This window comes from Vidua macroura, chromosome 16 (assembly GCF_024509145.1).
Source record: "Vidua macroura isolate BioBank_ID:100142 chromosome 16, ASM2450914v1, whole genome shotgun sequence".
NCBI classification, from domain to species: domain Eukaryota; kingdom Metazoa; phylum Chordata; class Aves; order Passeriformes; family Viduidae; genus Vidua; species Vidua macroura.
The window spans coordinates 2,512,635-2,535,319 of NC_071586.1; the positions used below are offsets into that span (position 1 = coordinate 2,512,635).

At 67.7% G+C, this 22,685-nt stretch overlaps 4 protein-coding genes across 6 annotated transcripts in view; 2 read left to right on the forward strand and 2 right to left on the reverse strand.

Moving 5' to 3' along the window:
- The window catches only part of LOC128815215 (mitochondrial import inner membrane translocase subunit TIM16-like), a 37,435-nt gene extending 34,249 nt beyond the window's left edge, over positions 1–3,186 (forward strand). Inside the window, exons 1-5 of one of the 3 annotated variants that reach the window (XM_053991735.1) lie at positions 345–698; positions 1,202–1,286; positions 1,686–1,825; positions 2,208–2,273; positions 2,436–3,186. In XM_053991735.1, the coding sequence (XP_053847710.1) occupies positions 696–698; positions 1,202–1,286; positions 1,686–1,825; positions 2,208–2,273; positions 2,436–2,522 (381 nt within the window). In that variant the 5' untranslated portion in view covers positions 345–695 and the 3' untranslated portion in view covers positions 2,523–3,186. Of the gene's footprint in view, positions 1–6; positions 157–344; positions 699–1,201; positions 1,287–1,685; positions 1,826–2,207; positions 2,274–2,435 lie in introns of those variants that run through there. The other 2 variants (XM_053991736.1, XM_053991734.1) reach the window with 2 other exon arrangements.
- Positions 3,132–11,479, reverse strand: GLIS2 (GLIS family zinc finger 2). The gene is made up of 6 exons (XM_053991738.1): positions 11,278–11,479; positions 7,129–7,507; positions 6,522–6,698; positions 5,930–6,063; positions 5,324–5,442; positions 3,132–5,215 (listed from the first exon to the last, which is right to left on the reverse strand). Exons 2-6 carry the CDS (start codon positions 7,489–7,491, stop codon positions 4,428–4,430), a joined length of 1,581 nt encoding a protein of 526 aa, XP_053847713.1. The 5' UTR covers positions 7,492–7,507; positions 11,278–11,479; the 3' UTR covers positions 3,132–4,427.
- LOC128815546 (proline-rich protein HaeIII subfamily 1-like) lies at positions 7,835–8,725 on the reverse strand. Its single transcript, XM_053992349.1, has one exon. It carries the CDS (start codon positions 8,723–8,725, stop codon positions 7,835–7,837), a length of 891 nt encoding a protein of 296 aa, XP_053848324.1.
- Positions 11,480–15,148: 3,669 nt separating the features above from the next.
- Positions 15,149–22,127, forward strand: TFAP4 (transcription factor AP-4). Its single transcript, XM_053992079.1, has 7 exons — positions 15,149–15,340; positions 18,748–18,913; positions 19,366–19,464; positions 19,981–20,151; positions 20,359–20,496; positions 21,499–21,657; positions 21,764–22,127. Exons 1-7 carry the CDS (start codon positions 15,252–15,254, stop codon positions 21,956–21,958), a joined length of 1,017 nt encoding a protein of 338 aa, XP_053848054.1. The 5' UTR covers positions 15,149–15,251; the 3' UTR covers positions 21,959–22,127.
- The last annotated feature ends 558 nt before the right edge of the window (positions 22,128–22,685 follow it).

Below are 22,685 nucleotides of genomic sequence, written 5' to 3' on the forward strand. Positions count from 1 at the left end.
CCGCAGGACTAGGCTGGACCCGCACCCCCAGAGCAGCCGGGACCCCCGCACCCGCCGGGCCGGCGGGGCGACCAGGAGGAGGAGGAGGAGGAAGAGATGGAGGAGGCGCAGGGCCCGCCGCGGGCAGGACCCGCTATTAAAGCCGCTGCACCAGCACCGTGTCCTGCCGTGATCCTGGGACACCGCGGGGGACACGGGAACCGGGAATGGGGGAGACACAGGGAACAAGGGGGCATGTGGAGCGGGGGACACAGGGACAGGCTCCGGGGGGATACGGGCATCGGGGTGACACGGGGATCGACACTGGAGGGACACGGTAACCGAGCGGGACATGAGGACCGGCCCCGGGTGGACATGGAGACCGACACCGGGGGACACGGAAATCGGGGATAATACAGGGATCGAGGCAGGGGGGAACACGGGCACTGGGGGGAACACGGGGACCGGAGGGACACCGGGACCGGCACCGGGATATCACAGGTTCCGGGGATGGGGGCACAGGGACCGGGGGCACACGGACAGCGGGGCCGGGGAAGTCGCGCCCCACCCGCCGGCGGGCCTCCCGCACGGAGAGACCGCCAGAGGGCGCTGTGGCTGCAGCGGGGACGCTCCGCCCGCGCCGCCGCCGTCTCGGTGTCCGCCGTGACCCTCAGCCCCGGCCACGTGACCGCCGGGGCGGAAGCGGCGGCGGGGACATGGTGAGAGGGGACGGGGGGACATCGGGACGGGGCAGCAGAGCTGGGGCTGGACAGGGCCCGGGCAGGGGCAGCGGGCTCGGGAATGTGCGAAGCAGCGGGTTCCGGGAGGGCCAGGGCCGGTGGAGAGGGGACAGGGTCAGGGGAAGGGGTCACAGGACTAGGGAAGGGGGAAGAAGTCATGGGGAGAGGGGACAGGGCCAGTGAAAGTGGAGCAGGGACAGAGGAGGGGATCACAGGACCAGCGGAGAGGGGACAAGGCATGGGGACGGGGGACAGGGGAGAGGGGAAAGGGCCTGGGGAGGGGACAGGGTCTGGGAAAGGTATCACAGGGCCTGGGTGCGGGGACAGGGACAGAGAAGGGGGCACAGGACCAGGTACGGCCATGACAGCAGTCAGGTGCGGTCAGAGCAGACCCCCAGGGGATGGGGAGAGGTGACAGAGCCCATGGGGAGGTGACAGGGCGAAGGAGCCGTGGTGGCTGTGACAGCAGGGTGTCCCCGCAGGCCAAGTACCTGGCACAGATCATTCTGGTGGGGGCCCAGGTGGTGGGACGGGCCTTCATGCGGGCGCTGCGCCAGGAGTTTGCAGGTAGGAGCTGCTCCATGAGCTCCGTGTGCCCACGCTGCCCTGCTGGGCGCTGCTCCACGTCCCCACCCTTCCCTGGGCACCCCAGCGCTCCCCATCCCGGGCTGTGCCTGCAGGGGACACTGCCAGGTTGTCACCGGGCTCCATCCTGGCCCTGGCCCCGCTGCCAGGCTCCCAGGGATCCCGGCACGCCAAAGGGCAGAGTGGGATAATCCCTGGGATGTGGCAGCCCCAGCCTGGTCCCTGCCACCTCCCTGGCGCTGGGACAGCGTCCGGATGGCCCCGGGGTGGCTGGATGGGGACAGAGGGGGACTCCGGGGTCCGAGCACCTGGAAGTGCGCAGGCTTTGCTGCCTGAGGGCCGGGGTGGCCCTGAGGGGGACTCAGGCCCTGGTGTCCCCAGCGAGCCAGGCCGCAGCCGATGCACGGGGACGCGCCGAGAGGCCCCAGTCTGCTGCTGCCTCCAGGATCATCGGCATCAGCCTCCAGGAAGCTCAGCAGATCCTCAACGTGTCCAGCCTCAACCCTGAGGAGATCCAGAAGGTAGAGGCTTCCTTGGAGCCAGGGAGGGATGGTGCTGGCAGGGCCTGGCTTCTCCAAGGGTGCTGCTATGCACGGAGGTGGCAGCTGGTCCCCCACGCTGTCTTGGGCTCAGTTATCACAGTTTGAGGATTCCCTGCCCCAGCTGGAGCAGCCCTCCAGACTTGGCCTCTGCATCTGCCCAGCACAGCTGCTCAGGGAAGGGACGTGGGATCTCTGGAGGTGCCCTGCTGGGAACATGGGGACTCCCAAGGGGTGTCAGGCAGAGGTAGTCGTGTCCCCAGGATCACTCTTCAGCAATTCTCTGGGGACTGGGAGGCTGCCAGGGTTTGGGAGTGGAAATGGCAAGGCTGGGGGTGCCTCTGAGCCAGAGCTTCTCTCGCAGAACTACGACCACTTGTTCAAGGTGAACGACAAATCAGTGGGAGGCTCCTTCTACCTGCAGTCCAAGGTGAGCGCCGGGAGGAGCAGGGCAGGGGCTGCACCTTCCTTCCCCTGCCTGGGTTTTGGGACAGGCAGAGCCTGGATATAGCCAGGGATGAGGCAGGGAGGGGAGTGGGCACCCCATCGCTGTGTGTCACCCCATCCCTGTGTGTCACCCCGTGTCCCACAGGTGGTGAGAGCCAAGGAGCGGCTGGACGAGGAGCTGCGCATCCAGGCCAAGGGCGACAAGGAGAAGGGGCGGAAAGCCGAGACGTGACTCCTGCCACCCCTGCCCCCCGTGCCCCTCACCCTTAACTTATAGGTAGCCAATAAACACCGTGTCCTCCAGCACGTGGCCTGGCTGCTCCACGCCCGGGGAGGGAGCGGGGACCTGCCTGCCCAGCAATCCCTGCAGGGATCGGCCCCTGCGAGGGGCTGCGTTTGCCCGGGGCGGGAGGAGGAGGAGGAGGCAGTTGGGGAAGAAGGGGTGTCCCCAGGGCACTGAGGCTGCCAGGGCTCAAATGGCACTGGGGGAGGCTGCAGGAGCTATTTTTGGTGGGGAGGTTGGATGCTCTTGGATGGAGCGCACGGCTACCTCTGGCTCCATACCCTGGGAGTGCTGTGCCGTTACCTTCTCCCAGCGTGGATGGCTGCTGGCTCGGGGTGAGGGGCTGTGAGGGGACACGCTGTGGCTGTCCCCACCTGCAGCTCACCCCGCCGATGCTGGCAGGCTTTCACTGGTGCCGAGGCCGCCTGAGCAGGAGCGTGGGGACACGGCTGGGGGTCAGGCAGGGTCAGCTGTGCCCCCAGGGTCACACCCGTCCCCCCCCTGCACCCCTCTGTCCCCAGCGCCGTTGGCACCACGACCAAGGGCTGAAACAGGAACTTACTTCAACTTCACTTTATTGTTTTCTTAATAAACTTCCTCTCCCCTGGACGAATATAGTGTTACAGTCGTTAGCTTATCTCGTACTTGTGCAGTCCTTACACGCTACGCTAACAGCGATGGAGCCCAACAGGAGGAAAATAAAAACAACCCAGAAACTACGATAGAAAGGCACTTCGAGACCGTTAAAATACTGATGTCCTGGAATGTGCAACAACAAACCGATGAGGAGCGAGGAGACGTTTCACCGGCCGGGGCGGCCTGGTCGAGGGCCCGCGGCCATGCTGGGCTAGGGCAGCGCCGGGCGGCCGCCGGTGAGGGCAGGGAGACCGGCTCCCTGCGGGGCACGCGGGGCTCCTTCAGCACGGCAGGGCGGCACCGGGGAGACCCCCGTGGCTCGGAGCGAGCAGGATGCGTGTGACCCCCGGGGCGGGGGGGGTGGGGAGCTCCGAGCTGCGCCCGCGCTGAGGCTGGGCACGCTGCCCCACGGCCGGGGGCTCACCCGGGAGCATCCCACCGCTGCATCCCGAGGAGCGGGTGCCCGGCAGCCGCTGCCGGCCGTGCCCGCGCTGCCCGCATGCGCTCGCGGTGCGTGGTTAGGTATGAGCGTAGCTAGAGCGGGGCTGTGCCCCGGCGAGCAGCACACGCGGCCGTGTGCCTTGTCACGGGAGGGCCGGGGGGGCGGCGGGACGGGGGCGGCAGCGGGGAGGGAGAGGGTTGGAGGCGGGCGGGCGCCGGGCCGGCGAGTGCCCAGCCAGCTGGGCCCGGCACGGGGTGCCGTGGCTGCGGCACTGCCCGCGGCCGTGCCGGCCGTGCGGGGTGGGATGGCACGGCCGGGCACGGCTCGGGGCTGCGGAGCGGGCGGTCCCCCGGCTGTCACCCCGCTGTCCGTGCGGCAGGAGCCTGGGGGCTGCAGCCCCCCACAGCAGCACCGAGGCCTCGGCAGGGAGACGCCGAGTCAGCGGAAGCAGGAGAGCCCGAGCGGGACCCTGTCGGAGCAGGGGGCTGGTCGAGAAATAAATAGCGGCGTATCCGGCTGCCTAGGGCCGGGGGGGGAGAGGGGGCAGGGGGACCCCCCCCGTGCCCAACCTGCCCCCAGCACGGGGTCGCAGCCGGCTCCGGCCGCCGAGGGATTATTGCTTTTCTCAGAAGAGTCCGTTCTTCTTTCGTGACGGGTAAAAGCACGAGCGAGGCCCCGCCGGGGCTGCAGGGGGAGGAGAGGGCCATGCCCCCCGTCCCCAGGGAGCGGGATCTGCCTACGGGGCCGGCGGCTGACCCCGGGCATCGTCGGGCCCCTCAGTTGACGGCGGCGGGCTTGAGCAGCAGGGAGCCGGGGGGAATGAGCACCCAGCCGGGGGGCAGCGCCTCGGGGCTGCCCCCCGAGCTGACACCGGCCGAGAGGTCGAGCACGGCCCCCGGCAGCAGTGCCAGGCTCTCGGGGGGCACCCGCGGCCGCCCCGGCTCCGTCCTTTCGCCCCTCTCCTTCCGGCTCTCCAGCCCCTTGCCCGCCTTGGGCGGCCGCCCCTCGGCCCCGCTGCCCTTCTCCCCCTCGGCCTTGGCCCCGCCGGCCAGCAGCGACATGACGGGCAGCCCCAGCCCCGCCGCGAAGGGCGAGGGCAGCAGCGGGCTCTTGGCCAAGTTCAAGGGGCCGCCGTTGAGGGGCAGGACGGGGCCGGGCAGAGCGGGCAGCGCGCCCGCAGCCCCGCAGCCCAGGGCGCTGAGGTCGAGCGGTGCCGGTGCCAAAGGGATGGGCAGCGCCGGCAGCCCCGGCGGAGCGAAGAGGGCGGCGGGGTTGGGGATGACGAGCTGCGCCCCGTTAACGTAGGGCACCTCCGCCGAGCCCAGGGGCGTTTTGGGAGGCGGGTGGACCTTGAGCATCTCCGGGTGCTCGGGGGACACAAAGTGGCCGTGGGCTTTGATGTGCTTGCGGAGGGAGCTGGGGTCGGTGTAGCGTTTGTGGCAGCCCGGCATCTTGCAGGAGTAGGGCTTCTCCACGTAGTGCGTGCGGGTGTGCTTGAAGCGGTCGCTGGAGTTGGAGTAACGCTTGTTGCAGCCTTCGTAGGGGCAGATGTAGGGCTTCTCACCTGTGGGACAGCACCGGGTCTGCCAGGGGGCACCAGCCCTGCCGTGTCCCCCGTGTCCCCCCGAGCCCCCCGCTGCCCCAGTGAGCGCAGTGCGGGGGCTGCGCTGACCTGTGTGCGAGCGGTTGTGGATTTTCAGGTTCTCCAGGCGGGAGAAGCTCTTGTTGCAGGTGGGGCAGCGATGCGGCTTCTCGTTGGTGTGCGTCCGGATGTGGATCAGCATCTTGTACCTGCCGGGATTGGGGCAATCACAGAATCATGGAATGGGTTCGGTTGGGAAGACCTGAAAGCTTGTATAATTCAAACCCCAGGCTGCGGGCAGGGACACTTTCCACTCTCCCAGGCCCTGTGCCAGGGCCTGCCCACCCTCACAGGGAACAATCTCCTCCCAATACCCCATCTAAATCTCTCCTCTTTTAGCTTAAAACTGTTCGCCCTTGTCCTATCATCGTCTGCCTGTGGAAGCATCAGGGAGGGAATGTTAGGGAGGGAGTCAGTCCTGACTTCCAGGGCAAGTCCTTGTCCCCGTGCCTTGGCTGTGGGGTGGGAGAACAGGGACATCCAGGCCAGCACAGTCACCCAGCCCCCCCAGGACCTCGCACCCTGCATGAGAGGGAGGGAGGGACAGATGGAAGCTTCCCCTGCATATCCCTAGTGCTGGGCTCCTGCCTCCCCACAGCAGCCCCCCAGAGATCCCCTGGAGCCCCCCATGCCCACCTGGCATTGAAGCCCCTGCCATGGCGGGCACAGCCCTCCCAGTGGCAGCAGTACCCCGCGTCCTTCTCAGGTTTGACGTGGAAGTCGTTGACGTGGTCCACCAGGTCTTGCAGGAGGTCGAAGAACTGGTTGCACTGTGGGCAGGAGGCTGGGGGTGAGGGAGCCCAGCAGGGTGGGCACCAGGGGGGCCAGTCCCCCCACCATGGCCAGCACCTGCCCCCCATCCCAGCTCCCACCTGCACCCTGTGTGCAGCAGCACCAGCATTTGGGGAAATGGGAATGACCCTTTGCAGGACCCCCAGCCCTGTATCACCCCCCAGCATGGCTGCACAGCACCCACTCCCCACCACCACCTTTCCAGCCCTACTGTCCCTGCTTGGCCTCCCAGCCCCAAAATGTGCCCACAGCCCCAAAGAGCTCTGCCATGGCCGTCCAGCCCCATGTCCTCTCCCCAGCCCACAATTTCCCTGCATGCCCCCCATCCATGCAATGCCCATGTGGTCTCCCAGCCCCTCATCACTACCTCCACCCCCTCAAAGCTCCCACACACCCCCACCATAACCCCCCACGGCCCCCAGCCCTCCCTGCTGACCTTGGACCAGCGGCAGACGAGCTGCTTGGGCAGGGGCAGCTCGGGGGGGAGCCGTTTCTCCTTGCTGGGGGGCAGGAAGGCGGCAGGGGGGAGGTGCAGGGCCCCCCCGGCCCCCAGCGGCAGGAAGAACTGGAAGGAGCTGGGGAGGCCATCGATGTAGCGCAGGGACTGGAAATCCTGGAGCAGAGTCCAGAGGGAGGAGCAGTGGGGTACAGGGCCAAGCTAGATGGAGACCCCCGAGAGACGCCCCCCGAGCCCTTCAAGAGATTCTTCCCAGCCCCCCAGGAACCCCAGAACCTCGTAGAGACCCCCCCAGAGATCCCACCCCTGAGATCCCCCCACGCTCCCCAGAAAACCCCTAGATCTGACACACCCCCACCCAGGGACCCCAAAACCCCACAGAGACCCCCAGGGACACTCCAAAGAGACCTCCCAGGAGCCGCCCCGGGGATACCTCTGGGGTCGGGGGCCGGGGGGGCCAGGCAGGACATTGACCCCGGGCTGTGTGTACACCGGCAGCACCGGGCACGCTGCCGAGGTCGGGAGCGCCGTCCGGGCACAGTCCCCACAGCTGGGGACACCTCGGGGGGGCCACGGCCGTACTTACGTGTGGGGTGAGGGGGCCGGGCAGGTCCCCGCTGCCCTGGCGCTCAGGGGACAGCGAGGCACTGCCAGCCGGAGACTCCCCCCCGGAGCGGGGCGAGAGGCTGAGGTCCACCACCGGCACGGCGGCCGGGAAGCGTCCATCCCGCGGCTCCACCAGCCTGGAGTGTCCCAGGAGCCCGGGCGACGGCGAGGCTGGCACGGCCCGGCGACCCCCCCGGCTGCCCCCTCGGCCATCCCCGGCCGGCGGGGTGTCCGGGCGCTGGGGAGCGCGGGGTCGGGGGCCGGAGGGGCCCCGCTTCTCGCGGGCAGCTCGCAGCTTGGAGATGCTCAGCTTGAGGTCCAAGGGCTCCTCCAGGGAATGCATGGTGCCGGGGTGGGCTCTGCGGGGGACACCCAGGGGTCACTGCAGGGCCGGGGGGCACCGGTGACACCCAGAGCATCGCCCAAGCCCGGCCCCATGGCAATGCCCGCTCTGCTCCGGGCCGGAGGACACGGTGCTGGCACGGAGAGACCGTGCCGTCCCTTCCGGCCACCCTGCCGCGGCCCCCTCCCGCAGCGGGCAAAGGGCAGGGCATGGCACCGGGCCCCCCCCCCCCACCCCGGCCCTTCGGTGTCCCCAGCGTGTCCTCTCCGTGTCGCCGGCACAGCCCCTTGGCCCACGACCAAACCTTGCCGGGGATTGCCAAATCCCCTGGGCACCCGCGGAGCTAGAGCTGTGGTGTCCCCATTCCACCCCCCCATCCGTTCCTCCATCCATCCGTCCGTCCGTCAGTCCCCGCGGGCCTGCCCCAGCGAGGCCTTTCCCAGCGGCAGAGGAGGGCGGTGGCGGCCACCAGCCCGGCGGTGACCCGGGCGGCCGAGCCCGCTGGCCCCAGCCCCGGAGGCGGCAGAGCTTCCTCCCCCGCCGGGGCCCCTTCCCCGCCGGCCAACGCCGCTGCTGCCGGGGCCGAGCAGGGGCTGCCGGCCGCACGGCGTGGCACAGAATGGCATGGGACGGCACACAACACAATGCCACCCTCGTGGCTCGGCCGCCGCACATCTGGCGGGCAGCTGAGAACGGGCAGCTCGGTGCAGCAGTGAGCGCCCGAGCCAGAGCCGATGCCGTCCCCCGGCTGTGCCCCCGCGGCCACCCGCATCGCCCAGGGCAGGGTGGGGGCGGCCGAGGGGCCGTGTCGGGGGGCACGGCGCACCCAGCACACGTGGCAGCGGGGGGGGGGGCCCCCCTCCATCCCCACCCCGCCCCGGGGGGCCCGTCCCCCGCCCTGCCCCGCCGGAGGGGCCCCCCGCGCTGGCGGGGGTCCAGCCCGGCTCAGACGCTGAGGAATGCGGAGGAGCCGCGGGGGGCATGGGGCCCGGGCGGCGGGGCGGGGGACCCCCCGCCTGCACCCCTGTGCTGGCCGAGGGGCCGGCCCCAGGGGGGGTTCCTGTCCCAGGCTCCCAGGGTGGGAGGAGCCGCCCCACGGCATCTCATCACCCTGAGCCTCCCGCGGCCGTGGGGTCAGCCCCATAGGCGGGTCCCTCCTCTTCGGCGAGGCGGGGGGGCGGGGGGTCCTGGCCTGAGCATCCACCTCCTCCCGCCGCTGTGGAGGCTGCCCCATCTCAGCGTCCCATCTCCCGGTACAGGGACACTCACTGCGCTTTCTCGGCCTGCCTACAGTGGGGCCCTTCCCCTCTGAGGGGGGCTCACCCTGCACCCCACTGCGGGATGTGCCCATGGGGTGTCCCCACCCTGAGTCCCACCACGGTTCTCGGGCTCCAGCAACCCCCATGTGCCCCACAGCCTGGTGGCACAGCTCGGGGACAGACAGACACAGGGGCAGGACCCCACAGCTGGGGTGGCACAGCAGAACCCCCAGCCCAGGAAACAGGACGGGGGGCTGGCAACCGTCCGGCGATGGTGGTCCCGCAGTGGGGCCAGGCAGGGCGTCCCTGCTGGTCCCACCACGACGGTCGTGTCCTCACGTCCTCAGGGCTGGGAGGTTGGGGGTCCCGGTGCGGGCGGTGCTGGGTGGGGACCGCAGCCATCCCCGGGCGGGACGGGTGGGAAAGGGGCCTCCAGCCGCTGACGCCAGGGCTCCCAGCGCGGCCGCGGGCGGGCGAGCAGGACGCTGCCAAACCACGCGGCCTCGGGAAACGGGGCGCCGCGGGGGCCCCGCCGGGATGGGGACGGGGACAAGCCCTGCGGTGGCTTGGCCGGACGCCCCAGCACCTGCGGCCCCCGCGCGAGGCCCCTGCCCGCTCCTGCCTGCCCCTGCCTGCTCTCCCCCCATGGCCTCTCCTGCCCGCGCCAGGCGCTGCCAGCCCAGCCCCAGCCCAGCTTCCCCCCCGCCACACCAGTTCAAACCAGTCCGTCGCGGGGCTGGGCCCAGGGGCTTCCCAGTCCGGGTGGGGGCCGCTGGGATGGAGCCCGGGCGCGGGGGGAGCCCTCCCATCCCCACCGGCCAGGCTGGGGTCCCCTGGGCCCCCTACACTGCCTGGCCGCCGGCACGGCTGGGGGACCCGGGGTGACCCCGGTGCAGCCGGCGGGGTGCCAGGTCTCCACGCTGCTGGCATTGCCGGGGTGTCGCGTATCCCCCCTCCAGCCCCAAACCCGCCAGGAATAGCACAGAGGGACCGCGGGCAGAGGCTCCCGAGGCGCGGTGGGTTCGGGGATGGCGGCGGTGCGGGATGTCAGTGCCATCGCCAGGGGATGGTGACCCCGGGGCTCGGGGAGTGGGAGCGGCGCCAGCGCTGCAGGCAGGGCTCGCTCTCCGCCGCCGTGGCAATTGGCAGCGGCAGGCTGGCACCGCCGCGACGGGGGGCAGTCCCCGGAGCCCCCCGTGCCAGGGCAGCGTGGGTGGGTTGGCAGGATGCGGGTCATTGTCCCCACGGCTGCTGGCAGGACACGGGCGCCCGTGGGACCCGCCATCGCCGCAGATGGTGCTGGCACTGCCACAGCCACTCCTCACAGGAGCCCACCGGTGCCTGACGGGTTTGGGAGGGGGTCACATCCTGTTGGTAGCTCCATCTTGTCACTGTGACCCTCCAGCACCCGTCACCCCACGCCAGCCGGGCTGCCGGCAGCTGCCAAAGGTGTCCCCAGGAGTGGACATGGTTGTGGTCGATGCTATGGTTCCCCCTTGCCGGGCATGTGGAAGCCGCGGGGATCCTGGCAGAGGGCTGACAGCAGCAGCCCTGCCGCCCCGGGAGCAACCCCACAGCAGAGCCGCCAGCATCAGGGCCCCTGCCACCCCTGCCTGGGGACACAGCTGGAGCAGGCGGGGACAGCAGCGGGGTGGTCCCCAGCACCCAGCAGATCAGCACCCTGGGTGCGGCAGCACCGTGGGGATGGGGGCACATGGGGACCCTAGCTGGGGGAGGCGGTGACAGCAGGGTGACAAAGGCATGGGGAAGGGGAGGTGTCCACTGGCTGCAGGGTTTCTCCATGCTGGGCAGGGAACGAGCGCCTGCAGCAGTGCCTAGGGACACCGAGGACAATTTGTGGTCCCCGCTGCTGGCACCTCAGGGAGAGGGTCACACCGTCCTAGTCCCCAAAACACCCCGCAATGGCACAGCCTGGGCTTGGCCACCCCACGCCTCAGCCCCACGAGACCGTGGGATTGTCACCCCCCATGGTGGGGACTGTCACTTCTCATGATGGGGATCGGGAGGCCCCCGCGAAGGGGACCGGGGTGACGGGCGGCTGCCGGGCGGTGGCACCGCCGGCGTGAGACCGGGATGGGGACGCCCTGCACCCCCCACCCAATGCCACCCTTTCTTCCTTCTCGAACCATGGGGACACTGGTGTGTCCCCGGAGGTGGCCGCAACCCGGCAGAGCCACCCAGCACGTCCCCGCCGCAGCCCCCGCCCCACGGCCAAGGTCAGGACACCCGCGCGGGGTGCGGGGGGACGGCGGGTGACGGCCACCCCCCGGCTCCCACCGGGCAGCGGGGAAGCCCCCTCTCCTCATTTCCCTCGGGGGTGCGGCGGGGCCACGTCCCCCCCCCGACCCGCTCCCTGGGTGGGGGGGGCTGCAGGTGCCAAGGGACCCCCCGCACCACCGAGGGTGGCGAGGAAGGGGCTCCCCGGAGGGGCCCCCCTCCCCCCGGCGGTGGCAGCATCCTCCTCATCGTCCTCCTCCCCTCCGCGGCGCCCGGAGCGCGATCGTACCTGCGGCGGGGGCTCAGCGCCGGGCGGGAAGCGGGGCGGGGTGCGGGGCTCGGCGGAGCGGGGCCCCCCGGGGCCGGTGCCGGGGCCGGTGCGGGGCGGCCGGGCCGCTCCGCCACATCCGCAGGGGCTGGGGGCGGGGGTGGCGGCGGCGGGGCTGGGCCCCCCCTGCCCGGTCCCGGGGGCGGCGGCGGGGCGGGGGCTCTGCCCGCCGTGATTTATGGCCGCCCCGCACCGAGCGGCCCGGCCCCGGCTGCGGGCGGCGCTGGGCGGGGGCGGGGGCGGCCCCTCCCCGCCCCCGCGGGGGGCACCGGGGGGCACCGAGCCCCGCCCCGGGGGGGGGGAACCCGCGGGGGGAGACCCGCCACCCCCCCCGCACAAGGTCACCCCGACGCTGCGGCAGAGCCGACCCCCCTCCCCCGCGTGTCCGTGTCCCCTCCGCGTGTCCCTGTCCCCCCCCCCGGGGACGTGGCGGGGCGGGGGGCGGCACCCACCGGAGCCCCCACCTCGTACCGGGGCGGCTCGGGGAGGGAGGGTGGGGGGGTCACACCGGGGAAATGGGGGGTGGGGGGATCCCCCTCCCCGCAGGAGCGGCGCCGCCCGCCCGTCGCGTGACGTCACAGAGCGGGGCTGGCGTCACGCCTGGCGGGGGCCCCCGCATGACGTCACCGGCGGGGGGTTGTCCCGGGGCCGCGGCTCCTTCCGGCGGCAGGATGTGGCGGGGCCGGCCCGGATGCTGCAGCCTCGCCGGGGGGGTCCCTCCCCCGGGGCCCACGCGGGTGGCTGGGCACACCCCACCCGTGATTTTATTTTGGGGCCGGAATGCAGCTGCGGTGTCCTCAACGGCCCCCCCGAAATGGGGGGGCCAGGGAGGGGGGGACCCAACATTACCCCACGCGTTTTTTATTTGGGGTTTTTTTTTGTTTTTTTTTTTTTTTACGGGGAAGACTGCAATGTCCCTAACAGCGCCACTATAAAAGGGAGGGCACACGCGTGGGGGACAGCACTGTCCCAGGCGGGTGGCTGAAGTCACACCCCACCACAACACCCGTGGTTGTTTTGTTTCCTTTTTTTTTTTTTTTTCCCTTGCAGCGGGAGATGCGGTGTCCTCCCTACAAGGGAGGGACACACGGGGAGGAAGCTCCGTTCCATGCGGACTTCTGGGTGGAGAGGGAGCTGCCGTGTCCCCAAGAGCCCCACAAAAGGTGGGACACGAGTGAGGGACAGAATTGTATCACGCGAGCAGTTGAAACCACATCCCACCCGCGGTTTGGGGTTTTCTTTTGTGGGGACAGAGCTGCTGTGTCCCCAACAGCCGCGCAGCAGAACGGGGGACACGAATGGAGGGACAGTTCTGATGCCCACAGGTGGCTGAAGCCACATCCTAGCCGTGGTTTGGGTCTTTTTGTGCGGGGAGCCGTTGTGTCCCCAACATCCCCGCCACAAGCAGGAGAGACACGGGAGGGCAGCACTGTCCCACGCGGGTGTCCCACCCTGCCCGAGGGATTTCCTGCGGGAGGGGGAGAAGCCGCTGTGTCCCCCACAGGCTCACGATGAAGGGGAGGGGGGACGCGGTGGTCCCCTGCCGTGGGGGGACGCGCAGCCCCCGCAGTGGGGCCCCTGCGGGGGCCGGGCAGGGGGCCCAGGGGACACCCGGCAGAACCTGTCCTGCAGCTCCCAGCGGGGCCAGGCTGTGGGAGGGGGAGGGCTGAGCCCACCCTGCTCTGCAGGGCCGGGTCCTGCCCCTCCAGGGTGACAGCCCACCCCCAGGACCCCCTGGTGTTCCCGGTCCGGTGGCCCTGGACCCACGCAGGCAGTGCTGGGGGGGCTTTGGGGGGAGGCCACCTGCCACAGGTAGGTTCCTCAGGTACCACACGGCTCTTGCCAGCCCCCTGTGGCTCCTGCCAGCCCTGTGCTCCCCTACCAGTCCCCCAGACTCCCCTTCCAGCTCTGTGCCCCCCTGTGAACCCCCCATGGCCCCTGCCAGCCCCCCATGGCTCCTGCTAGCCCTGTGCCCCCCTGCCACTCTCTACGCCTCCACAGCCCCCCAAAGCCTCTACATCCCCCCATTATCCCTCTAAGCTCCCCCCTCCCCACAACTCCTCTGCCAGCCCCCCAGAAGCCCCCCTAAAAGCCCCCTGCCCACAGGAACCTGTCATCCCCAAACCCTGAACCCCCACCTGGAGCCCCCTGTGCCAGCACACGTGAGCCCCCCCGTGCCTGCTGTGAGCTCCATGCCCCTGCCAGCCCCCAACCCCCCTGCTAGGCCCCACAGCCCCCTGCCAGCTCCCAGACCCCTCCAGCAGTTCCTCGAGTCCCCTGCCAGCTTTCAGAGCCACTCTGTCAGCCCCCAGAGCCCCCCATCAGATCCTCAAGCCCCCCGCCAGCCCCCAGCCCCCCATCAACTCCCCAAGTTCCTCACCAGCTCCCAGAACCCCCCATCAGCCCTCAGAATGCCTCTGGCAGCCCCCAGAGCCTCCTCCCCAAAGCCCCTTGCCAGCCGTGGGATCCCTGTCACCCCCAGCTCCCTGAGCCCTGTGACAGCCCCAAGGCTGCTGTGACCCCCCCTCCCCCCAGCCACGGGAGCCCCCCAAAAGCCAGACCCTGCTGGAAACAGGAACGGGATGGGATGGGGTGGGATAGGAATGGGATCAGATTGAATAGAAGAGGATGGGACAGGACTAGGATAGGCCGGGGTGGGGTAGGATAGGATGGGGAGGGGATTAGGCAGGATTGGGATGGGGATGGGATGGAGATAGGGTAGAATGGGGTGGGACAAACTGGATGTAGGAGAGGATTGGATGGGGACAGGATAGGATGGGATAAAATGGAATAGGGACAAGACAGGTCAGGATAAGGTAGGATGGGGTAGGGCAGATGAGGTGGGATGGGGATAAAGCAGGATAGAATGGGAACAGGACAGGATGGAATAGGATTAGCTGGGACTGGAACAGGTCAGGATACCATGAGATAGGATGGGATGGAGATGAGGCAGGTCAGAATGGACTGAGATGAGATTTTGGATTGGATGGGATAGGATAGGACAGGATTGGATTGGATAGGATGAGATGAGTTAGGATGGAGTGAGGACAGGGTGTGATGGGGATGGGATGGGGACACATCAGGCCAGGGTAGGATGGCATAGGACTGGGATGGGATAGGATGGAGACAAGACAGGTCAGGATGGGATAGGATAGAGCAGGATAGGACAGAGCTATGGCAAGATAGGCTGGGATGAGGTGGGATGGGGACAGGTCACATTGAGATAGGATGAGATAGGGACAAAACAGGCCAGGGTGGGATGGGATAGCATAGGATAGGGTAGGATGGGATGGAACTAGGGCAGGATGGAATGATGTGGGGTGGAATGGACACAGGTAAGGATGGGGTAGGATAAAGCAGGATAAGATAGGGTAGGATGGGATGGAACTAGGGCAGGATAGAATGAGGTGGCATGGGACAGGGACAGGTCGGGGTGGGATAGGGTAGGGTTTGGTATGATAGGATAGGATGTGATGGGTATGGAGTGGCATGGGGACAGCTCAGGATGGTATGAGGACAGGGCAGGATGAGGGTAGGATGGGACAGAGAGGCATAGGATCGAGTAGCGTAAAATAGAGTAGAATAGGATGGAGCCAGGTCAGGGCGCGACGCGGTGTGACGGGCCGGTGCCAGCACGGGTCGGTACCGTCCCGGCCGCTCCAGTCGCCCCGCGTCCCGCCGCCGTGTCCCGGTGCCGCTCCGGCCGCGCTGCGGCCCCTCCCGCCGCCTTTGTTTACGCGGGGCCGGTGCGGGGCGGGGGCGGCGCCGGGCGGGCGGGGGCGGGCGGGGGAGCGGCGGCGGCGGCGGGCGGGAGCCGCGCTCGCTCCAGCTGTTTCCCGCCTTGGGCCGCGGGCAGAGGCCGGAGCCGGGCCGGGAGGGGCTGAACCGGGCCGGGACGAGCCGGGCTGGGCTGAACCGGGCCCCCCGCCCCCGTTATGGAGTACTTCATGGTGCCGGCCCCCAAGGTGCCGGCCCTGCAGCACTTCAGGAAATCCGAGAAGGAGGTCATCGGTGGGCTCTGCAGGTGGGGGAGCGCCGGGAGATCCCGGGCTCCGGGGTCTCGGGAGGACCGGGGGGCGATGGCGGGGAAGGGGGGAGCGGAGAACGGGGGGAGCGGCGCGGCCGCCGCGGCCCCGCCGCCCGCACGTGGTCCCGGCCGCGCACATGGGACCGGCGGCCGCGCGTGGCCCGGGCGGGGAGCGCCGCGCCCCCACCCCCGCCCGGCCCCCGCGGGTGCGGCGGGGCGCGCTCGGGGCGGGGGGCGCGGGGCGCGGGGGTCCGGGGGGCGCGGGGGTGTGTGTTTACCGCCGGGCCTGGCCGTGACTCTGCAGCCGCCCGGAGGAGGCGGGTCGCGGCCGGGGCTGCCGGGACATGTAGTGCGGGAGCGGCGGCACAAAGCCCGCGGACACGCGGGGAGCCCCGGCGGGCGGGGGGGCGGCCGGGGACGGGGGCTGCGCCCGCGGGGCTCGCCGGGGGGCGGCGGGCGGGGGGGGGGGGGCGCGGGCCCCGGGGCCACGCGGGGCGGCCCTGAGCCCCCGCAGCCTCCCCGGGCCTTGAGCTCCCGCCCCCGGGAGCGCTGAGCCCCCCCCCCCGGGCCCGGGTCCGCCGTGGGGCCGCACGAACGGCCGGGCCCCGCGGGGCTGTGGGGCGGCCCGGGCCCCACGGCACGTGTTGGGGGCCCGGCCCCTCGGGGTGCTGCCCCTGCCCCACGGCGTGGGGGGCTCGTCCCCGCGATCCCGGGGAGTGGCCTCACCTGAGCCCCCCCGGAGGTGCAGCAGCGACCCAGGGCGGGGGGGGGGCGGCTTCTCTGGGGTCCCTCGCGGTGGTCGCCGCGGGCCCGTGGCTTGGGGGGTGACTGCACGGGCAGGGGGTGCGGCTGTCCCGCCCGGAGACTGGGGGCTGCGCGGCCCCACACTGACCCCGGCACGGGGCAGAGCTCGGGGAGCAGCCTTCCCACTGCCCCGAGCTCCGGGAGACCCTGCCTAGAGCTCAGGCCGCCGGGTGACACCCGCGCGTGGAGCTCGGGGTGCCGGGAGCTGCCCTGCTTGTGACCTCGAGGAGCTCAGGGACACCCTGCCTGCAAGCTCAGGGTGCTGGGGGACAGCCTGCCTGTGAACCGGGGGTTCAGGGGACACTTGGCTATATCCTGCTTGTACACTCAGGTGTACCCTGACCCTGTAAGCTTAAAAGTGCCCTTCATGGTAGCATGGAGATACCCTGCCTATGAACTTGGGGATGCCCTGCCTGCAGGTTGGGGAATACCCTACCTGTGACCTCAAGGAGCTTGGGGATACCCTTTGCATGTGGCCGTGCCTCCCTTGCTCTCCAGCACAGCCCACAGCACAAGCTGTGATCAGTGTTGGACATGAGTAGACAGTGGGGCATCTGCCTTGTGCCTGGCTCCAAAACCCACATGGGTTTGTTTCTCTCAAGGTCCAGGCGAGAGAAATGTCCTCCCCAGCGTGGGGAGGACCAAATTCTGCTTGCCTGACACAAACCCCACAGCAGCAGCACCAGGCTGGAGACACCCCAGGGGCTCCAGTGGGTGCCACCTGCTCCCCCTGCCTCTGTGCTGCCCCATCCCTGGCCAAGCTGGGTGTCTGAATCCATGGGTTTTTGCCCTTTCTGTATTTTGCTGTCACTTCTCAGGTCTCTTCCCAGGAAGAGCAGCTGGGGCAGGTTGCGGGAGGTCTGCCGGCGAGGAAGCAGGCTCTTCCTCCTTTCCCAGTATTTAAGAAACCACTTCCGCGCTGCCCAGTCCTGGGCCTCTCCATCCCATTCCCCTTAAGCGTGTGGTGGTCCAACATCCTGGAGCAGTGCTCCAGCCACCTCCTTACCCCAAGAGGGACGATGTCTCCAGGACCTGCACAGTTTGGTGTGTTTTGGGGACAAGTTTGGGGCTAGTTTCAGCAGGAGCAGGGTGGTGGGTGACAGCCACCACCAGATGGGAGCCCTGTGCCACAATCCTACTGCGAGCAGCTCTTGGTCCATGCAGCAGAGGCTGCTCCCAGGGAGGGGGGCAGACCCCTGGGCACCCATCACAGTTCTACACCCCCAGGATTGCATGTGAGGGAGCCAGTGCAGCGCGTGCTTGGCACACAGTGTCAGCCCGTGCTGGGACACTGCTCCAGAGGTTGGGGACACACATCTTCCTAACCCCCATGGGCTGAGGTGGGGTCCTTCCTCATCCCCTTGGGATGCACTGGGATCATTTCCTATCCCTCTAGAGTAAACCGGGATCTTTCCCCATCTGCTTGGGATGAGCTGTGATTCTTCTCTGTCTTGCTGGGCACAGCTGGGATCCTTCCCAGTGCCTTTGGACAGACCTGGAATCCATCCCTTTCTTAGGCTGAGCGAGGATCCTTTCCCATCCCTCTGGGATGAGCTGGGTCTTTCCCCATCCCTGTGTATCATGGATGAGTTGTAGTGCATTCCCCAGTTGCAGCAGGCAGTGATGAGTGAGTGGCCTGAGAGTCTCCGGTCACTGCCTGGGCACACGGTGGAGCTGCACGTATCCCTTAGATCCCTGCGCTCCCAAACCTCCGTGGTTCCTCCCTGGCCTCACCAGGAGGGCAATGAGGGCAGGATGCTGGGCTTTGCTTCCTAGGCTGGCTTTGGCAAGGCTCAGGGTGGAATGTTCCCATCTCCCCATCCCAGAGCCGCCGGGCACCTGGACGGGCGGCTGGAGCCCGTCTTATCTCGCCTCGTGCCGGCGGCCCGGCTCCTGTGTTTAGTCTTTGGTGCCTCGCAGCATCCCCGGCGCCAGCGGGTGCCGGGTGCCTGCACTCTGGGGAGAGTTGGCACGGTGTGATCCAAAACCTCTGCCCTGCTTCCCTCGGGGTGTGGGCGAAGCCAGACCCCACGGCAGCGAGCTTTGCTCAGGTCTTGTGCTCTGGACCCGTGGGTGTTGGCTGCCCGGAGCCCTCACCCTCCATGCTGGCATTTCCCGGCCCATCTGCGGGGCAAGGGCGTGGGGGGTGAGGAGGCAGCGGCAGGAAGCAGGCAGGAGCTGCGGCTTGGGGTGGGACGGGGGCTTCTCTGCTGGGAGCTGTCATCTGGAAGCCATCAGCAGGGCGGGAGGGAGGGAGCCGCCTTCCCGGGGCCACACACGCCGGCCAGCCCGCAGCCTCCCTCGCCCACCTGGGGGTCCCCTCGCCCAGGCTGGGCACTGGGCAGTGTGTCTGAGCCCAGTGGAACCAGGGGGCTGCAGCAGGGCCATTGTTTGGCCAGTGCATCCCCCAAAGCTTTGGACACAGGGCTGGAGAAACCCACTCACCTGCTTTGGTGATTCCCAGCACCGCAGCCATCGTCCCCTCCATGTCACCCGTCCTTTTGGCGGCTTGGAACCATCACTGCAAAGCAAAGGGGGATGCAGTGAGATGGCAGCAGGGGTGCAGCCCTGTCTTCCCTAACCCCGGGTCTCTCTCACAGCTTGGCCAACATCCCATTGACTCCAGAGACCCAGCGGGACCAGGAACGGCGGATACGCAGGGAAATCGCCAACAGCAACGAGAGACGGCGGATGCAGAGCATCAATGCTGGCTTCCAGTCCCTGAAAACCCTCATCCCACACACGGATGGGGAGAAGCTCAGCAAGGTGAGCAGGATTCACACATTGGTTCTACACGTGGAGGGGCTGAAAGTGGAGCTGGGGGCATTTGGGTGTTAACTCGGTGATGGCGCTCTCTCCTGAGGAGGTTTCCCAGCAGGAGTGGATGTGCATCCCCGGCCCGGTGTCCTGGAGTGGGCTGGAAGTGTGTGACAGCCCCCAGTGCCCCAGGAGCAGGGTGACATGTTCCTGGGTGAGGAGGGACCCCACTGCAGAGGGGAGTGGGGTGAGGAGACAGCTGGTCGGGTTCCTGAGGTGGGTGCATTGGAGGGTTTCACCATGGTGGAAATCCCAGGGGGGGAACCTGGGATGAGGCAAACGCTGGGAGGAGACACCAGGGACAGGCAAGGAGCAGTGCTGCTTGCAGAGCACATCAGGAGGAGGCCTGGGGGGACACCGGGGTCTCCTGCCTCAGCATGCCCCTCCTGGCTCCCCCACAGGCAGCCATCCTCCAGCAGACGGCCGAGTACATCTTCTCCCTGGAGCAGGAAAAGACTCGGCTACTGCAGCAGAACACCCAGCTCAAGCGGTTCATCCAGGTAGTGCCCCAGGGATGGGACAGGAGGGGGTGGGACAGTCCTGGCTGGCCAGGGTGGGGATGTCATTGCAGTTCCTTGGGCTCAGGGTAGGACCCTCTACCCTGCTCAGCCAGAGAGAGTGGCGATGTTTCCATTCCCCTGGCAGGGCAGGGAGCCCCATTCAACCTGGCATCTCTTACTTGGCAGGGGGAGAAGGGTTGGGGTCCCATTTTCCATTATTTCCACCCATTTGGGGGGTGTCGGGGGTGGCCTGGTGGCAGTAATGGCGCTGGTTGAACTGGTTGAACTGCCCTGGGTGTCACAGTGTGAGAATCAGGTTGGCACAAGGCTGCGGGGATGAGGACCAGGATGGGGGACACAGGCAGGAGCCCATCTGTCCCCAGGCATCCAACACAAGCCCAGGGACACCTTTTCCTGCATGGAGCTCTGATGGGGAGTGGCATCATCCAGAAGTCTGGATGGCAGGGAGAGCATCTGTGCTAGCCCCCTTTCCCTGACACCACATTCCCACGGCAGGAATTCAGTGGCTCCTCCCCGAAACGGCGACGGGCAGAGGACAAAGACGAGGGGATTGGCTCGCCGGACATCTGGGAAGATGAGAAGGCTGAGGATCTGCGTCGGGAGATGATTGAGCTCCGGCAGCAGCTGGACAAGGAGCGCTCCGTCCGCATGATGCTGGAGGAGCAGGTGAGGCCAGGTGCCCTCTTGCAGCCTCTGCCATGTCCCCAGTGAACCCCAGGGACACCAGATGTGCTGTGGGATCACCGAACACCTGCTTTGGACACCGCTTCTCCGTGCTTGTCCGGGGCTTCCTGGCTCCCACTGAGGGGACAGCTGGGGTTCAGCGCGGCCATGCCAAACTCCCCACTGATGTTGGGGTTCTCTGGCCTGCAGGTTCGCTCCCTGGAGGCCCACATGTACCCCGAGAAGCTGAAGGTGATTGCTCAGCAGGTGCAGCTCCAGCAGCAGCAGGAACAGGTGAGGTTGCTGCACCAGGAGAAGCTCGAGCGCGAGCAGCAGATCCGAACCCAGGTGAGTGCACCCCAGACACCCCCAGGTACTGGAACACGGGGCGTGGGTTTGCTGATGGACTTGGCACCTCCTGTGGGCACTGATGTTCCAGCAAAGCTGTCATCCTTAGTGATTTGGGAAAGGGGTGGCCCAAAGCCCCCCACAGTGCTTGGGGCTGTGCTTGCGGGCACCCTGTGTTTCAGGGAGGGACTGTGAATTGGACCACCCGTGGTGGCTTCCCGGTGGCTCTGTTCCCTGGCACAGAGGGGTTTGTACAGGGAAGGTCACTTGCTGCCAGAGAGGGTTTCATCTCAGGGGCTTCACCTTTCTCTGGGTGACTCACACTGAATTTCAGGGATCCCCAATCCACTCCCTGCCACCCAGCAGGCTGGGAAAGGGGAGTGTCAAGCTGGCAGGCAGAGGGGGTGGAAACCTTCAGCCTTTCCCCCAAGACTGCTGGATTTGCCAGTGGTGCAGGGAGGAGACAAGTGCTGTGCCAGCACCGGTCCCTGTGCGCTGCCACCCTCGAGCCCAGCCCGGGGCCACGCCACTCTGGGAGCTTCAAAGGGACGAACAGCAGCTTCTTCCCTGCTCCTTGGGCTTCTGCAGAGCCGTGTCCCTGCAGGGTCCCTGCCAGCTGCCTCCCAGGGAAGTTCAGACTATTTTTAGGTGAACTCTCCGTAGCCTCCTGCTAGGGTGGATCTTCCATCCGCTGCTCGAACGAGGATCTCCGAGGGGTGTGAGGAATTCCTGGCCACGCAGGGAATGGCACTTGCCTCTCCTGGCTTCAAAGCCCAAATCATTGTCCTTTGGGATACGGGGAATCCTTCATGTTCTGCTCTGCAAAGCTGAGGTGACAGCAGCTTTCAGCTGGCATCCTCCTGCACCCACTGGGATGGAGAACTGGAGCAGCCGAGTGGTGCTTCAGCTTTTATGGAGCTTGGGCTCTGTGAACAAGTGCGATGTTCTCCCCACGCTGCCGTGCTGTGCCCTGCTCACCGGGGATTTCCCTTCTGTCCCCAGCTCCTGCCATCACATGCTCCCCCAGCGCCCACCCACCACCCCACCGTGATCGTTCCAGCGCCGCCTCCCTCCCATCATGTCACCGTGGTCACCATGGGCCCATCCTCGGTCATCAACACGGTCTCCACGTCCCGGCAAAACCTGGACACCATCGTTCAGGTGAGTGGGGATGCAGCAGGGGGTCTGGCAGCAGGGGACTTGGGGGGGACCCTAACCCCCGGGCTGGGTTAGAGGTGTCCTGACAGCCGGTGTGTGCCCTGGGCAGGCGATCCAGCACATCGAGGGGACGCAGGAGAAGCAGCTGCAGGAAGAGGAGCAGAGACGCGCCGTCATCGTAACGCCAGCGCGCGCCTGCCCCGAGCCCTCCGCCTCCGACACCGCCTCCGACACCGAGGGCAACGACAGTGACTCCATGGACCAGAGCAAAGAAGAGCCCTCGGGGGACGGGGAGCTGCCCTGACACCCCCCAGCCAGCAGCTGGGGAGGGAAGCCGGGGCAGGGGGGGAAACGTCAGAGAATATGCTGAAATTTTTAAAAAATACAACATGATTTGGGTCTCTTTTATGACCTTTTTCCAATACTGTAAAGCAGAGCGTTAGAGGCAGGCAAAGGTCACCCTTCAGCTCCCAGGGGGGCAGGGGCTTGGGGGTGGCCACAGTGGGGCATGGGGGGCTCGGGGCATGGTGGGGGGCATTGGGGACGGGGGTCACAGCCCCCCCACCCTGGTTTATCACCCCCCACCTGCCAACCCACAGGAATCCTGCCAAGCTGGCAGCAGCCCCACTGTTCCTGATGGTGTTCCCTTGGGACAGGGCCTTTGGTTGGGATCTTAATTTGGTTTTTTCCTTCTCTTGTGTTTTTTTTTTCTTTTAATTAAATATTTGTTTTTAAGCAGGGGGGAGATGCCAAGTGACATGGCAGCAAGGGCAGGACAGGGATTCCTGACTTCAGGGTACCACCATGGCTCCTGCACCCCACGTGGGGCAGGGAAAACCCCCTCGAGAGTAAAATAATCCTGGGATGATGCCATTGGAGCACGGTAGGAGGGCTGGCATATGCCATCCCTCCCTGGCATTTCCAACACCCACCTCCTTGGCACAGGGATGGCAGGTTGGGGGCTGAATTTTACACCCCATCCCTGTCCCTGTGCCCATTCCTGTCCCCCCACCCTGTTCCCATCCCTCCTT

Excerpts from the sequence above, each read along its gene's own strand:
- GLIS2 (XM_053991738.1), bottom strand. The coding sequence starts at position 7,491 with ATGCATTCCCTGGAGGAGCCCTTGGACCTCAAGCTGAGCATCTCCAAG. Across the intron at positions 6,064-6,521 it reads TCGTCTGCCGCTGGTCCAAG|TGCAACCAGTTCTTCGACCT; the intron begins GTCAGCAGGGAG and ends TCCTGCCCACAG. Across the intron at positions 5,443-5,929 it reads GGCAGGGGCTTCAATGCCAG|GTACAAGATGCTGATCCACA; the intron begins GTGGGCATGGGG and ends CAATCCCGGCAG.
- LOC128815546 (XM_053992349.1), bottom strand. The coding sequence starts at position 8,725 with ATGGGGCAGCCTCCACAGCGGCGGGAGGAGGTGGATGCTCAGGCCAGG.
- TFAP4 (XM_053992079.1), top strand. The coding sequence starts at position 15,252 with ATGGAGTACTTCATGGTGCCGGCCCCCAAGGTGCCGGCCCTGCAGCAC. Across the intron at positions 19,465-19,980 it reads AGCTCAAGCGGTTCATCCAG|GAATTCAGTGGCTCCTCCCC; the intron begins GTAGTGCCCCAG and ends TTCCCACGGCAG. Across the intron at positions 20,152-20,358 it reads GCATGATGCTGGAGGAGCAG|GTTCGCTCCCTGGAGGCCCA; the intron begins GTGAGGCCAGGT and ends TCTGGCCTGCAG.